Source organism: Clarias gariepinus, chromosome 10, assembly GCF_024256425.1.
Source record: "Clarias gariepinus isolate MV-2021 ecotype Netherlands chromosome 10, CGAR_prim_01v2, whole genome shotgun sequence".
Taxonomy (NCBI): Eukaryota; Metazoa; Chordata; class Actinopteri; order Siluriformes; family Clariidae; genus Clarias; species Clarias gariepinus.
In genome coordinates this window covers 24,287,233-24,304,592 of record NC_071109.1, presented here as the reverse complement: position 1 = coordinate 24,304,592, position 17,360 = coordinate 24,287,233, and the positions used below count along the sequence as shown (strand labels likewise).

The 17,360-nt window shown below is 38.3% G+C and overlaps 1 protein-coding gene across 2 annotated transcripts in view; it reads left to right on the top strand.

Annotated features, from left to right (window-relative positions):
* The window catches only part of glra1 (glycine receptor, alpha 1), a 58,580-nt gene that overhangs the window by 19,940 nt on the left and 21,280 nt on the right, over positions 1-17,360 (top strand). For both annotated transcript variants that reach the window (XM_053505045.1, XM_053505043.1), the window contains 4 exons: positions 4,885-4,952; positions 9,310-9,533; positions 13,925-14,007; positions 14,359-14,496. In XM_053505045.1, the coding sequence (XP_053361020.1) occupies positions 4,885-4,952; positions 9,310-9,533; positions 13,925-14,007; positions 14,359-14,496 (513 nt within the window). The remainder of the gene's footprint in view (positions 1-4,884; positions 4,953-9,309; positions 9,534-13,924; positions 14,008-14,358; positions 14,497-17,360) is intronic.

The following is a 17,360-nucleotide window of genomic DNA, read 5'->3' as shown; positions in this document are numbered from 1 at the left end:
TCAGCACTGGCATTGAATCCTTATTACACTCCTTTTATTTAGCTTTATCAAGAACGGTTCAGGATGTTGTATACATGGCTCGTTTCCAAACACAACAGTTTGGTGTTGAGTAATGCACAGCTCTGGGATATGTTTCTGTGTGCCAGTGCTATCAAATGGATGGTCATTGCATCAGCATCCACAAATCTCCTTAGTGGGCATTACTCTTCATACACCGTGCAGTTTTTTAATTATCATTTACCCCCCTGAAGTTACCCCAGGCCTAAAAGTAACAAATTTTAAAAATGCTCATGGAAATAGCATATGTAATATTTATCAATAACTTATCATTTCTGCATTGGAAGGAAAAGCACTAGTTTTGTGATTATAGTCATGAAAAGATCTGGATTCAAAAATCAGTCGCAGATTTGATTAAGAGCCAGCAGATAATAACATAATAACAGTGATCTACAAAAAAAGTATGCAGCCTAGTGGTCTGGTTTGGTGGTTCTGTTTTAGCATTTGGCTAACATATTTACCTTAGAAAATGCCATTTTAGCAGTCCGCTAATAATTTTGCCCCATACACTCTGGTTAATACTTTTACCTTGTTAAATTGTATTGTGGCTTGTGGCTTATGATCTTTTAGTTTCTGGCTATTTCTTTTTCTTTAGTAAATTTCCTTTTAGTTTCTAGCTAATACCTCCATAAATTTTGTTTTAGTGTCAGGATAATGATTTTACCTCAGTAAATTGATTAAGCTTCTGGCTAATACTTTTACCTCAGTTAATTGTGTTTTAGATTCTGGTTAATTGTGTTTTAGTTTCTGGCTAATACTTTTACCTCAGTAAATTTTCTTTAAATGTAAATAAATGTACCTTAGTAAATTCTCTTTTAGCTTATGGTTAATAATTTTACTTGAGTTGCTGATTACAGAAGTGTTTGACGTTGGTCAGTGGTGTAATTGAATAACCAAGTTTTCCTTGGCGTGGAAATGAAGTTTATTTTGGTTTCTAAATTTGATATTTTCTATACTTACATGAATTTTGTTTAAAAAAAAGCAAACCAAAAAAAAAAAAACAAGTATGTTCTACATATTTGTCTTTTTCCTTTTAGTGAGCCTTGTTTTTGATCTCTTATACTTTGTTCGTTTTAAATAAATGTCGATGCAGCGCACATCATGTTGCTGCATACGTTATATCAAAGTCAAATGCCTTAACGCATCATGGCATTTTCATTTTGATTGTGATGCACCATTTATCACTTGATAATTAGGATAAATTGCCTATGTGGGTATCACGACAGTGAAACATTACAAAAAGCTATACATCTCCATGAGTTGCACTGATTGCTTCAGGCTGAATCATTCTGATTTTTCATCAGATCGTCTTGCGGGAAAACGTTTTCTGTTTAAGAGGTAGACATTTTATTTTATTTATTTATTTATTTTTTGTAAACTGTTTTTTTTAGGAGAGAGAGAATGACAACGGGTCATTATGCCTTTGCCAAAAGTACAATGACAGATATGTCTAATTACAAAGTTAGACAATATGCTGCATAGTCTCAACTGTAGAAGAGCTGACCTTTTATCATAAAAATGTCATTTTTATCAGTTTTTTTTTCACACTACACCGTAGCTGTAGATCAACAAAGTATGTTCACCGTTATTAAAACGATGAATGCAGTCTCAGAGTAAACACCTCCACTACATTGTTGACCACATTGTCCTATCCTTCATCGAATCTGGGGAAAAAAACTTGTCTCGTAAGCCAGTATAATCACACTGCAGTCAATTTGTTCTCCATCCCGAACTGCATGCCGTGGCCCTCCTATTGATTTATGTCCCTCTCCATGCACAAGGCTGTCATGTCCCCATGTCAGTCAGTGCTAGCCTCAGGGGCAGCATAGGGACTCTGGTGATTTAGCAACCTGTCATTACTTTCAGGAGTGTGACGTTGCAAACTCAGACTGTTCACTCAGCCTGGCCCACAGCAACCCTGCTTTTATGAATTTTAATACAATCTTTCTAATGGTGGGGGTTGCCTCTAGCTGAATGAAATGCACAATGATGGATGGTCAGGCTGTGTCCTCATCTTGCTTCTTATCAGGATGCTGTTGTGGTATAAACAGAATACAGAAATAGTTTAATGCTTTAGCATTTTAGGCAGGATGGATGAAGATAAGGGGTCTACCAGCAGTGATCACACTTTGCTGTGTTTGCAGAGCTTTGGAGAAAAGCTGTTTGGATTTCAGGACATCCTGCTGTAGTTGTATTTTATAGGAAGGCATTATAAGATTCTGTTAAATTCACACTTGGGAGCTGCATATAATAGGCTACTGTTCACCATGACTGATACTTTGGGAATCTGTTGAAAAATACGCTGTACAGATTTTCACACATTAACATTAAATCGCTCGCTTTCTGATGCAGTGGAAAAATTTGGTTTTATGATTTGCTGTCCTGTTTTGTGCAAAAAAGGGCTATTTGCAGCTTGAATGTGAACCCTTTCTTTTTGTCAGCTTGACTTTTTTCTGGCATTTGTTGCCTGAAATTAAAAACCATCCTGTGCTCTGAGTCAACTAAGCTGCTTATAAACGAATAACAGAACCTCTGACATTTAACACAACATTGACATACAGCAGCATGGAGTTCTAGGTGAGGCAGCTGGAGAGTTGTGTTTTTTCCTCTTCTTCAGAGAAGGTGAAATGAGTTGTGCTCCACTTGTCTATGCATCTGGGCAATATCCTGTTTATTAGTTCAATAAAAACTTGCCTTGCCAACACCTTCTAGGTACAGCCTGGGTGATATGAATATTTAATGTGCCATGGGCATTGTGATTCTGCTGAGAGCAGCTGGAAATTTTAACATAAGCAATATCATTAAGATTTCTTTATTTATGTGGTGCATTTTCTTCAGTGGCAATCCACTTATCCAAGAGGCATCCAGAGTGCCAATTTATTGTAATAAATTTGTTTGCTTTGCTTTTAGAGGGCTGTCAATGTAGTGACATCAGGCCAGGCATGACATTCCCGGCAGTAATTAGGAAGGGGCATAGTTGGGTGTTGGGTGTTTTATATAATTCTTACAGGTTTACTGTGTCCTAACGTTGGTATTGATGAGTTGGCTGATGCAGTGTTTTCTGTAAAGGACAGCTATAAACCAGTCACCATGCTGCCAGGTTGCAGTGTTGGTGAATAAAATAATAACTTATTCTATTTAATTCGTCTGCAACCCAAGGAGGCTACATTCATTCAGGAGGAAACTGGAAAAGTGATCTACTGCAAGAATAAATCAAAATAATAAAATTCAGAATTTCTTCAATGAGCTTTTGGGGAACTCAATTGCTCATAGCCTACAGCACTGTGGCTTCCAAATCCAAGCTTTATCTTATCAGTTCTCCTTAAGGAGAAGCAAAACTGCCCTTTTAGAGCAAACGTGTCGTGTTTATGATCCTGCAATATATGGCAGCGCAGTGAAACGTGGGACGCCTCTTAACTACCATCATTCTGCAAAAAGGGTGTGGAGATGTGCCATCGAAATGAGACTTCGATTCACAGGGACAGAGAGGCTGAGGGAAAAAAGCTTCCTTTTATGGGTGCTGTGTGTGTTTGCAGGTTTGCCCAGATCATTTGGCAAAAAATGTAGTAAAACAAATCGTTCTGGACAATGAGTCACCCTGGTCTTACAGTTAATGAGCACAGTCTCTTTCTCTTCATTGGAGGAGGTGGGGACTAAACTGCATAGGCAACAAGGACGCTAGGGCTCCCCAGCACTGCATCACACACGGCAAGGAATGTCAAGAAAAGACAAATTATTCTAAGCAGTGCATTAGCCAGCGAACAGAGTGTGCAAATAGTGTACGCCTAGAAAGCCTTACAATGCACTTAAACATATATGAAATTAGTTTTAAAACATACTGATGCAAATGTTATATTTCAAAGTAATCCTCATTTCATATGCCATAAAATGAAGCTATAATACATTTTTAACATTATGTTGTTGTTTTTTTTTATGTTAGAAAATATTAACTACCTACTATGGTATTTTTCCTAGGAGTGTTTTTTTTTTTTTTTATGGAAAATTTACAGCTTAAAAATAATGAAAACTGCACTTCCTTGCAAACGGGTATATGGTCCTTTCTAGTAATCTACTTATTTTACACCCTGAGATGCTCTTCTGTTTTGGACAATGGGCTGAAATAGAGAGTTGGATTTTTTTATTTCTGTTCTGCAGGCCGGTGTGTGGTTATATCAAAAATCTGGAACAAGTTGACAGCATTTATGAGATGTGTCACTTTGGATTTTATGTACAGAAAGAAGATGTGATCTTTGATTTCATTTATTTCGCTGCAAACATGAGTTAGGTTGAATGACTTGTGTCTGTCTGGCAAAGACTATTTTTAATTATTTTAATGCCCCCAAAAAAGAGCACCTTGGCAGTCATACTTTATAAAATAGACATGGACGTCATGACTCATCTAAACAATATTGGCTTGCTTGTTTACAGCATAGTACAAGTTTCAATGAAATTCGTTTCCACTCACAGTCTAATCTTATTAATGCTTGTACGAGCAACTATTCAGGTCCAATGAGAAGGGTCACTACAACATTGAATTATTTTCCCTAACCTTGATACTGTCCTCTCAGTGGAATCTATTTTAGCTCAACTGGTTTTAACGTATCCTACCTCTGCTGCCCAAAGTCTGTCACCTTGGAAAAAGTATTTTCTTATTATTCATTAGGTAAATGGTTTTGTTTGACTTTTGTTTGTCTTAAGCACCTGGTAAGTTGCGGACTATAAATATCTATCCTTAAATAAAGCTGTGTTATTTAGTGATTATTATGACCTACTTAGCTGATATTAAAGTTGACATGACTGATATATTCTTTTTGCATTTTTTTACAGGTCCACCTGTGAATGTAACATGCAACATTTTTATTAACAGTTTTGGATCCATTGCTGAAACAACAATGGTGAGCCAAAAGATTATTTTCACGTAATAAATATAAATGTGCATGTGAAATAAAAACATAAAATGTGCAGGTTAGGTTTTTTACATGTCATTTTTTACATGTAAAATGTCTGTCCAAGGAAAAAAAACAGTTATTTACAATGATCCCTTGAAATTGATTGAATTATTAAATAAAATTGTTGAAAGATTTAATATAATTGGAAGAAAATAAATCAACATAGTATCTTTAAAGAATAAGTAAGAAAATGTAAGAAAATACAATACAATCTTGTTTTTCCTTCCAGCAATATTTTCTATTTGCTTTTCATCAGGTATTTACAATTAAATTCATATCAACTGGGAAAAAATGTACAGTAGATTTAGGTTTTATGCTTTTAATTTGAAGGAATTTCATGAAGTGATTGCAGAAACCTTGCTTTTTAATGTGAATAAGATTTTGGTGTGTATACAGAAATTACTAATGTAATTGAATTCTTTCATGTGCATCTATAAAAATCTTTAAATTATTGTCTTTTAAATTGTTTAAAATATATTACGAATTTTAAACAAAAGAGTGCAGCCTTGTGTGTTCTATTCATAGCTAAATACAACTTTCCTTATTTGATGTGCCAAATAACTTGGACTAAAGATCACTAAAGGCCATCAAGAATCAGATATGAAAGCCGATCATACCTGAACACGAAAGCAGACCTCTGTTTAGACTGCAGTGGAGAAAGGAGCAATCGTCTCTAGGTACAGAACAAAACAGCCGTGCCAAGTGTGAAAGTGGCTTTCAGCTTTGATTACAGTATACAAATTGTAGGCCAGTTTATGTGTGAAAATGATTATTCATGCCCCCAGATCCACTCTTTGAAATATGCCTATGCCATGAGGGAAGATAAACTCCACTGATGCGATCACCCGGTGCATTCAGGTTGTCAGCTGACTTTATTTAATTGCCACATAGCATTGCTTGGCCAGACCTGACCGGTTGAAGCAGCCCCAGATCCTAACTTCCTCCAGAGGCTTGTACAGTGGGCACTATTCATGATGGGTACATCGCTTCATGCACTTCCTTCTTACCCTGACACACGCATCACTCTGGAATAAGGTCAGTCTGGACTCATCAGACTACATGACCTTTTTCAATTGCTCCAAAGTCCAATCTTTATGCTCCCTAACAAAATAGCCTTTTTTTCTAATTTGCCTCACTAACAACTGCTTTCCTTATGGCCACTGTTTAGTATTAGTCCTGTTAGTGTGTATGGAAATGCTCTTACTTTAATAATTACATATACCCATGGTTTTTACTTGTATCGTCACCAAGTGGTTAAGTAATCTCTATTCATGATTTTTTTTTTACCACATTTTCTCCACAAAGTTGATGGTTTAGGAATATCCTCCCAGGTTTTAATAATGTGATAATTGGTTCTTACCCCAGTTCTAGTAGTTGTAAATCTCCTTTAGTTGTTTTCTTTGCTTGGTGCAAGTAATTTGACTCTTCAGAATTTTTTTTTGTCCAGGCAGTGTATGTATATATACTGTATGTGTATGAAACATTTTTTTAGTAAAATCTCCTATAAATTCAATTTCACAATTTAAGATATCCTGTGCAAAATGTGGCACCCTGGTCCTGCTTGGACACCGTGGTTGGTGCTGAGACACTGAGACACTCCTGCAGTTAACAATTCACACCCTTTCACAAGCACTTTAAAGCCCTCTCAAATGCCTCCAGCAGAGCCACACAAGTACTTTCAATGCCAAGCCTTGAATGAGCCGAGCTTTATTGCTCAGCCACTGCTGAACTGACCAAAAATTGCTGCAGCCCACAGGAGTAGCTCGTGCAAAACAAATGCGGTATTTTCCACTCCTTTTCCCCTCTACAGCCAGAGAAATTGATCTAAGGCACTGAAACTGACGAGCAGGAGGAGCAAGGTGATAAGAATGAGAATGACATCTTAGTGGCCTGTTGAGAATCATGCTTTTCGCTGTAATGATCAGACAGTACCTGATCCACTACTGGGACTAGCAACTCTCCCTGGACTGCTGATAGCCACATTATTTACACTATTTAGGATGTCTGAGGCTTAGGGAGGGGTTGACTGGCCATTTAATTAGCTTACATACTCTACATTTTCTCAAGTAGAAGAGACAGCAAAAGAGAGAAAAAGAGAGAGGGTGGAAAGAGAGAGAGAAAGCAAATAAATCCCCAAACTCTCCCATTTCTTGGTGGCAGTCGTCAAAGTAGAGTCATGAAAACAGCCAAACTTTTTCTAATCTGTCACCGTCAAAAAGGGATCTTAGCCTTGAGCTTGAATCACATTATGTGTCTGCTGTTGTCATAAATCAGTCTCCTTAGCCTGGAGAAATCATAACGGGAAATATGAGGCCTTTTTCCCCTCTTTACTTTATGCTGATGAATGCGTGCCCACTCCATGCTTTGTTTGCTAGATCATTTTGTTTTGGGGGTTCGCTTTGTTTCAGGCTTTCATTCTCTGTCCGAATTTCGTCTGCGATAATTGACGGACAGATTGACGTGGTAGACTTGAGAATAATTTACAATTAACTATAAAATGAGTGATTTCCTAGCATGTCCATATAACAGTACAAACCATGAAGTAGGCAATCAGAAAACCTGATAAATCACCCGAGGTGAGAATGTTGTAGGAACGTGTGCACTTGCAGCTTGGTGTGGTTGCATTGATATTTTGCAGTGCCCATGCACAGCTTATTATCAAGGAGTTGATTATTTCACAGTTGTCATGTTTTACTAATTATGAAGGGAAAATATTGACATGAAAAAAAGGTGAGGTTTGCATTTTCTTATGGACTGTACTGATTGCTTTCAAGGAGACACAAATCTAATAACCTTGAAACGGATGATCTGACATGATCGAAATATTTCAAAATATCATTGCATTAGGATAATTACTATATAATGTGGCTGATTGCTATTGCAGAGGTCACCTGGAATATTTTCTCCCACGTTTGTAGGTCATCCTACTGTCCAGGAAGGACACAACTGCATGCAGTTGTGGTTCAAGTGTGTCTAGCGCCCTTGACGAACACAACTTCAGAAAACCCCCTGAAAACAAATTGAAAATCTCCATTTAGTACACTTGCGTGAGAGACCTTCCTAATGCAGTACACTGCCTTGCTTAAAAGCTAGACTTAGGACGCCAGGGCGGTTTATTGACCAACATGACATGAACCACATGACGTGCAAAAGAGTGATAGCAAAATGAGCAGGCAAATATTATTCATCAATCTATATTATCAATCTAAATTTTTATTTCCTTTTTCTTCCATGCACTCTGGGCACCCCCAGCACCTGCCCATGTCGCCCATGTCTAAATCTGGAACTGAATGCATGGCTCGTTTTGAGAGCATGACATTGATGATAATATAATTTACCCATTCTTTTATTGGGATAAATTTTGGGATAAATATTACCCAGTGAATTCTCAGACAATTCCAGAACTAAGCAATCACACTAGTTACTTAGACAGAACATGTGCAGCTTAGTATTAAAGTGTTGTTTGGTTTTTTTTGCTTATGCCCGCCGTAATGCCATTGTAGGATGGCAAAGTCTTATATACGGTGGAAAGTCCTAGTGTTATTTTTTTGTGTAGTTAGAAACCAATGTCCATTATTTAATAGGCAAATATAAGTATGCAGAAACTCTCAGACCATCACTGCTTCATTTATACAAAGGTCTATTTAAATGTTATAAAAAAAGTTATAAACAAATCCAAAACACTTCAATTACATAACAACATACATGTATAATGGCTAAAAATTATGAATTGAAAAATTCTTTAAGGAAGCAAAAAATGGTTTTAGAGAACCAAAGATATATATTTTTTTAAGTTGTTGTAATGAATGTATTCTGGTTTCCTTAATTATAAGAAAACATTTGTAACAAGAACTTACTGTATTAATTTGTAATTGTAATTTTATTTAGACATGCTGGTTTTTGCAAGTTCTACCACGGTCATACAAAATGAGAATAAATACAATGGTCACCATTGATCTCCACAGTCCCTGGTTGGACTATAGAGATTCCTGAATGGATGAATGAATGGATAGATTTAACAAATACAGTACTGTATTCCCAGCCATCCTTTTGAGTCAAAATAATGTTGTGAATACAAGGCTAAATAAAACAATGAGTAAGACTTTTTAACACTACAGTTTAAGTCTGAATCCTAAAGACTCATAACTGCAACAATATGGTAATTTTATTTTTTTCTAAAAAGGAAACATAACATTTTCTCGTTCTTGATGGTGTTTCATAGAGCTAATGATGGTAAGTAAAATGGGATTCCTGTGTACACTCTCACCTCTGGTCTGCTGACATAGTCGCTGTTGTCTTACAGGATTACAGAGTGAACATTTTCCTGAGACAGCAGTGGAATGACCCCCGACTGGCTTACAGTGAATACCCTGACGACTCCCTCGACCTCGACCCCTCCATGTTGGACTCCATTTGGAAGCCAGATTTGTTCTTTGCCAATGAAAAGGGTGCCAATTTCCACGAGGTTACCACTGACAACAAGCTGCTGAGGATCTCTAAAAATGGGAATGTTTTGTATAGCATAAGGTGACAGGCCCTAAATTATCAAGCTCTAATTTTTACTGCTGGATCTATTCAGAATTTAGACTTTATGCTTGTCTAATTTAGCTATTTAGGCTGATGAGTTGCATATTTGTGGTATAATATTTTTCATTTGTTATGACAAGGCTTTGACTACAAGATAATATACCATTTTAAAACAGGCAATGGTTGTTCAAGCACATACTTTAATTTTGAGAGTATTGTAATTGCTAGGACACTTATTAGAGACATTGAAAACAATTATATTTTCTTTCAAGAATTACAAAGATACATTTATACAAAGCTACTTGAAGCTATATTTAATCCACTGACCAGAAAAAACACGGTGTACAAACAAAGCTATGGATAGACCTCCCTTATGTACATGCTATGTATGAAGTATGAATAATTTTATGATATCACAGCCATTATTAGAAATGAGCACTGTAGTGTGCACTAGCCATAGTTTGGCAGTTGGCAATAAGAGCTGTATTGAGTTGCTTCTCAAACTGTTTTTATAAGTGCGGTGTTTGCCAGATTGTTGGATGTTTTCTCTCTCAAGCATGTCTAACATGCACAGTTAAGTGTCATGGCAATTGTATTCCCTCATTATACCATGCACTATTTACTGATGAGTCTGCTGTTCTTAGCTGGGATTCCTGGTAATACACAATTCTTTTTTAGCATGGGTATTCCCTTAACAGCAACACCAAATAAAAAAAAAATGCTGCATTTCTGGACTTGGGTCAGATTGTCTCCATTGTCTACATTCTACTCGCTAGGTAGCTCCTGCCAACCATAATATAGACAATGTCCGAACCTCTTAAAACACAAAAATGGGCATCAGCTATGTGCCCACTACCTTAGCATTGCCCATCTTAAAGAAGCTGTGTATGACACCTCCTGGTTTGGGTGCATGGTATTACACATATGCTTGGTTGGCACATTTAAGTTCAGGATGAATTTTGCCCAGGATTCTTAGTGTAAACACTCTATTGTTTGAAAATGCCTAGGCCCAATTACACATGATAAGTGGTGGAAGATGAGATGCTCTCTAGACGTCTTGGCAGCAGACATGGTTCAACTGAAATTATTGCCTCTAGAACTAAATCCTGGAGTGTAACTCAGAGCCCTGTAATTTTTAGGATAGCCCATCATATAAAAAGCCTTCACTATGTTTAACTTCACTTGTCTTGAGGGTACCCTCTCACTTACTGTAAGGCAAGCCTCAGAGAACATCTGTGTTCTTGGTATAATAAATAATACTAAGAATGCAAAATTTAAATTTGATATATACACATTATATATATATATATTATTTTGGTCTTTTGGTCCGTCCACACGCCATCTGGCACACCCTGGAGATATATCCATTGTTTCTGTGCCACTTACTTAAGGAGACAAGTTGCCAGGTTGATTGCCAATTGTCATTCACACTGCTGGGCAATTTGGGAGCACCAATTACCCTAACCTGCATGTCTTTGGACAGTGGGAGGTAACTGGATTACCCTTAGGAAGCCCACCTAGCATGGGGAGAACATGCAAACTCCATGTACACAGACCCAAGCTGGGAATCGAATCCCAACCTTGAAGGTGCCTATCTGCAGTGCTAAACACTAAGCCCCCGTGCCACCTCCTTGGGCAGTATAAATGGGAATATGTCGATGCTCTGAAATCTTCAGTTCGACGAGCAGTCTTATGAACAAGATTGTAAGTTAACTACCTGTTATGCTGTTTAACTCTGTAATGATATTGACACAAAAGTAAGCCATGAAATATCCTGGGCTTCTTTGTTCAACTGAAATTAGTCGCCCTGCAACATTTTAACAATGCTTGGAAGTTTGGACTAGCAGCTATGTTTGCCCAAAATCAGGACATTGTTCTATGTCCTGGCTAGGGAGCAAAATATGAACAAACTCACAGACTAATCGACGTCTGTAGGTTGGAGTGCTTGTTCTAAAACAACAGTAATCCTGTTAATGTATTACCAGGATGTGCCTCACACAGCATTATTGGTGTTTCTGCTTTTTTACATAAATCTGGACATAGTCCTTCATTTTGTGAGACTACCAGAATAGGATACAGGCATCAGCAACAGACCTGTAGCCCAGCCTGACCTGGTGAGCATCTGTTAGGTTAGCTATAACTCGTGGCAGGGTGGTCAACCAAGGATGAACTTTCTGTCCTAATACTTCTCAATAACATCTTTGCAAAGTGGCATTGTGAATTCTGCTGCAACTAGTCCTGCAGTTGGTGCCTTGGGCTACCTCATATCAACCAATACTACTCTGACATGAATGCTTACATCTTCTCAATCAGTGATTTCAGCTGAACCATGTCTGACAGCAAATCGTGAAATCACCTGCAAGACGTGTGAAACTAACCAAGTGTTTGGGCTGCAGGGTTTGAGTCAGATTGGATTTTGAATCAGGGTTTAAATCTGCTAGCTGAGCATGATGTCATAAGTCCGCATTGTCATTCCAGGGGAGTCAGTGCAGAGGTTGTCCAAGTCAATGCTGACAGTCAGTGAGCAGTGAACACATAGCTAGGGCTTGTCATTGGCTTTCAAAGGATTTAGACATCAGCTGGATATGGTGCTTAGGCTAACCGCCCAGTATGTTGTGGAAAAAAATACAACCCAACATGGACAGAATAAGGGCTCTTTTTTTTTAAGGGAAACCAACAGTTTGCCAAATACAGGTTGTAGCAAACAGCATGCTGGGTGATGGCTAATAAACTAGCAAGGGCAATGAGCGAAAGTCATTTCAAAGCTAATGGACATCGTAGTGTTCTGTTGCATGATGCGAAAAAGGCCACTTGTAATAAAATATACACTCACTGAGGCAAAAGAAATGAGATGAGAACAGCCTATCCCCAGCTTTTGAAGAAAGGAAACCTGTAGCGCCAACTGTAATCACAAGCTGCCAAGCAGATCTCTCCATATGGTGTACGTGTGGACCGAAGAAAAGCACGAGAAAGCTTTTTGACAGCCCTATTTATTGCAAATACTGCTTTATACATCACTAAAGATCACTTGTGTTTTGAAGCAGGCAAGTTAAGAAAAATTAAAAGACACATTATTAGCGATTATTTTTATTAAATTGTACCAATAAATATTTGTACTAATAGCATGGAGAAAAAAAAATAGAGATTAAAAAAAATTCAAGTTGAATACAGAATCCCTCTCTAATCCCTGATCTGTGAGCAACAGTGGATTTAACACCCTACTTTGTGCGCTAGCCCTACATTTTATGCTATTTGGGATTCAACCTCAGAACAGTTTGTTAGCTTCTAAATAAGGTTTAAAATGTTAATAATTAGTTATTGTTCCCTGCACATCATTTTATGAAGGGTAAACACATTATATTCGATAGGATCATCTCATTTACAACAGAAGCACTGAATAGTCAAATGCTAATGCTAGCAAACACTACCAAAAAGGATGAGTCACATATTTCTAATCACCTTGTAATAACAAATCAAATATGTGCAATTTAATATCCTTATTATCCTATCCTATCCTTAATATCCTAATATACCTGCTTCATCCATTTTTCGAAGCCTTGTTTCTCTTTTGAATAAGTCACGTCTACCAAAACATACTTAATATGAAAAGAATCAGCAGAACAGAAGCTATCAATTGCTCGGTTCCTCTTATCTGTGTGACAAAGAATCAGGTAATCCAGTAGGTAATCATCAGGTAATCTTTCTGTTATTTTTCTTTTGGCTCCAAAATACACCACAAATGTAATTATTAATGAAGATACATAGTAGCCTAATGTCAACGGTAATGTTAACGGTACCTCTGCCGTGCATTGTCGTGACTGCAAAAGGTCAATTATGAGAGCTGTAATTAAATGCAGTCTTGTGTATTAATAGGGTTTTTAAGGTTTGTAGTTCATATTGTGGAATGTAAGCCTCGACCCAGGGAATTTAGAGGTTAAGGTATGCTTTGAGGGCAGGAAGGTAATGTGTAGGATCTTAAATTTCATCATCTCTTAACTTGACACCATCAAATGAACACTTCAAATCCGACTGCTTTCGGCTATAAACACCCTCTAAATTGCATCAGGGCCGATGCACACTTTGATTGCATGCTGGGAAATTGCTGTTATTTTGTGATAGTGATGCTGTCAGAAACCCTGAGAGAGAAGAAAATGTGTAAAGTTCACTTCAGTTAATTTCGCGACTAAATTAAGTTCAGTAGAAACCAAATCAGCTGCATGTATAAAAAAAAAATGACTGCCTAACACTTTATAATCGTTTGGAGTTTATCCATATGTAATGCATTTGTTTGTTAGTCCTGACCTCTAAAAGTAGCTGATAAGGACGGGAAATGCTGAAATTGCATTTAGAATGTAATGTTTGCTTGCAATGCCTGATCTGATTGTTAACAGGATAACGCTGGTTCTGGCCTGTCCCATGGACCTGAAGAATTTCCCGATGGACGTGCAGACTTGTATAATGCAGCTGGAAAGCTGTAAGTATGCCCTGCTCATCACGATGTTGGGGAAGATTTATTCACCGTCTCCGAGACGGATGTTTTGCTGGCTCGTAGAAAGAAATGAAGAGCACTGTAATTTATGTACACCTTAAAGTCGAGTGTGTGGAGAGATGCTGCATGCTCAGGTTATTGCCTGCTCGGTCTTTCGCTCTTATTTTAGTTAATGTCCTTAGGGACGGAGCCGATTCAAGGGGTCTGGTGCTTAGCAAAACTAGGTGGTGTCACAGTGTTTTAGATTACATGAAATTTCTTGTCTATTTATTATCTCCTTAGGAGGTTATTTCATACAAGTGTTAATCCATTACTTGTTTATCTCTCTCCTGCCAGTCGGCTACACTATGAACGATCTGATATTTGAATGGGACGAAAAGGGCGCTGTGCAGGTGGCTGATGGACTGACGTTACCCCAGTTTATCCTGAAGGAGGAAAAAGATTTACGCTACTGCACCAAACACTACAACACAGGTTAGCACTCTCCCTGCACTTGCTGAGGCTGGGAAATATTGTGTACATGAAGCTCCCTACCTATTTCTGGAATGCCAAACCAGCAAAGACTTATACATACCGTATATATGCAGACTCACTGTGTTTTGCAGTGACCATCTCGGTCGTGGGATATAAATTGTGGAGTTAATTGAAAATGTGTGATGTGAACTGTAGCGGGTTGTCCACATGCAGAAACCTTGGAATATAAAAGACCCGTAAAATATTTTGCAGGGAGAAGTGGATCCTCTATAACTGTCTTATATTTTGTAAGATAATACAGAAAGATATTCTGTCTAAAGACAGTAATAATTTTTGTAAGTGTGTTAATGTAAGAAAAAGGTAAGAATATATAAAATTACTGTATATTTAAAAGCAAAATATAATGTACTTTTTCATACGGGTTTTTTTTAAGGGACCAGATTTTTTCTAGGGCAATACACACATACACACACACAGACATTATACAGTAATCCTTTTTTTTTTAACAAGCAGTGCTGAAAACAGATAATAGTCTCTGGCAGCTGAAGAAGCTGAAAGGCCACGCTCCGTTTCTCCTTCATGGTCTTTCAGTTGGGTTAAAAACCATCTGTCTGGTCATTCTTAGCAGTCAGGATTTGTTACCCTCAAGATAAAGTAGGAATTAGAGCTGAAGGCCAATCTAGTTGGGATCTAATATAAAACAGAGCAAAACAGAAGCTACACAGAGTGTATGGCTCCCTCGGGAATGATCCTTTACAATGTGTGGAATTTTTACAAAAATTAACGTCAGTAGTGATTTGATCTGTGTCCTCTTTTGTGAAAGTGGCAGATACACAAATGTATACTGTATCTGGTTTGTAAAAATATAGTAATACGTTTTTTAACCATATATATATTTTCATTCCCCAAACAAACGGGTCTAGTTCACCGTTAGTTAAGAGAAAGAAATATGAGACAGCAACATCTGCCTGCTTGTCTGTGAAGACCTAAGCTATGCCACTCTCTGTTAGTTTCATCTATCACATAATGAAAGAGATCAGAGTAAGCTTAATCAGAGTAAGATCTCTCTCTTTTTCCTTTTCTCAGTCCCCGTCTTTTCTTTCGCTGACTTGCTCCTTGCATGTGGTTGAGGACCAGATTGCTGCAATATGCTCTCTCCGTGTCTCCTTTTCACCTTTCCATTTTAGCTTGGCGGCAAAACACCAGTGCAAACCCTGAGGGCGCATCCCTCCTACCTACGCCTTCACCTCCCATTTTCACCCCTCACCTGTCTCCTCTCATCCTGCCAATGGTAATGCTTTTTTCAAGGGCAAATGTTTCCGTAGCTCACCTGGAATCTTCATCCTCCGGGCTGTATCGGCTGGTCTCGGATTCTACATTTGCTACTTATGTTCATGTGTCTTTGTTCTGATTTATTAGCTGCGGACTTGATTGATTCGCTGAGGACAGACTTCTTCAGTTTCTGATGTCTGTATAGTGTCCCGTCTTCTATAGGTCATTGTGACTAAAACGGATCTTAAATACAAGTGTGTGTGTGTATGGGGGGGGGGATCTCAATATCAACCATGCTTTTTTTGTTTTAATTTGTAAAGTGATTTTGATAGAAAATATTTCAACAAAACAGTTTTGCTACCTTAACCCGGGGCGATCAAATCATTTCTGTTACCATAAAGGCCTGGAATTGCCTTGTTTGAGAAACATATCCTCAGTGGGAGCCCATACAGTGTGTCGAATTATTCGCAGAATTACTTTAAATGCCGGCATTTCCACTGTGCCGAAACATAGCATACCTTGAGCTAAGAAGTATTTTATAGAGCCAGTTAATGTGTTCCACCTTGTGCTGTATGTGGTGCATCTGTAACTTGCTCGAAAACAGTAATTTGACACATCTCTCTGCTTGTTGAGGCTCTGCCGGTTGTCTCTGGGAGAAGATGTTGTGGGTGATTATGTTTTAAGTGGTGTCTCAGCTTCGGTGTGTTCCCATATTGCACTGTCACTTTTTTAAAAACATGCACAGCGCAACTGCAGTGTGCTATTTCTGCTTGACACACATCGCCCCCACTCCACCAGCACAACCTCCGTAGGCACATGGAACAGGTGCATTTATAGCCCATAAACTTCACGATTTAGCTACAAGGAAGGGATTAGGAATATTAAGCCTGGTGGGATGTACAGTATAAGGAGAGTATAATCCTGTTGCTCAGCAGCTATCGGTTATGCAAAATAAATTAATAAATCAGCTTTTTTTTTTCTACCTGCTTAAAAGTTATGAAAGTTTGTTCGATCACCATGAGTGCACCTTGGCATAGTAAGCACATGCTTTGCACCCTCATTCAAACATAAAGGCCAGTTTTAGGGAGGTGGGAGGAAACGGAGAACCTGGGGGAGACCCACATGGGCACAGGAAGGACCAAACCATTTGTAAAAAATTATATGCAGTACTACAAAAACCAAAAGTTTGGACACACATATTCATTCGATTTTTTTTTTTCTACATTGTTGAGCAATACTGAAGACATCCAAACTATGACATAACACATATGGGATTATTTGGTAATAGAAAAGTGATTCATGTTAGATGTTTCTCTTGAAAAAAAATTGTGGGGTCTCCGAGTGCCGCAGTGGTAAAGGGATCGCCCTATCATCCGGAGATTGCGAGTGCGATTCCTGGGTGATGCTGTAATCAGCTCTCTCACAGCCGGAGGCCTAGAGAGAGCTGGTTGGCCGAGCTGTCTCAGAGGGATGGGATGAGAGGTACTTGTGCTCCAGTCGGCTGGCATCACGTGGTTCGGAGGATAGTCGGAGGACAGAGAACACGTGATAGTCTTCGGCTCTCCCGACCCAGGGGTAGTAGTAGCTTAATG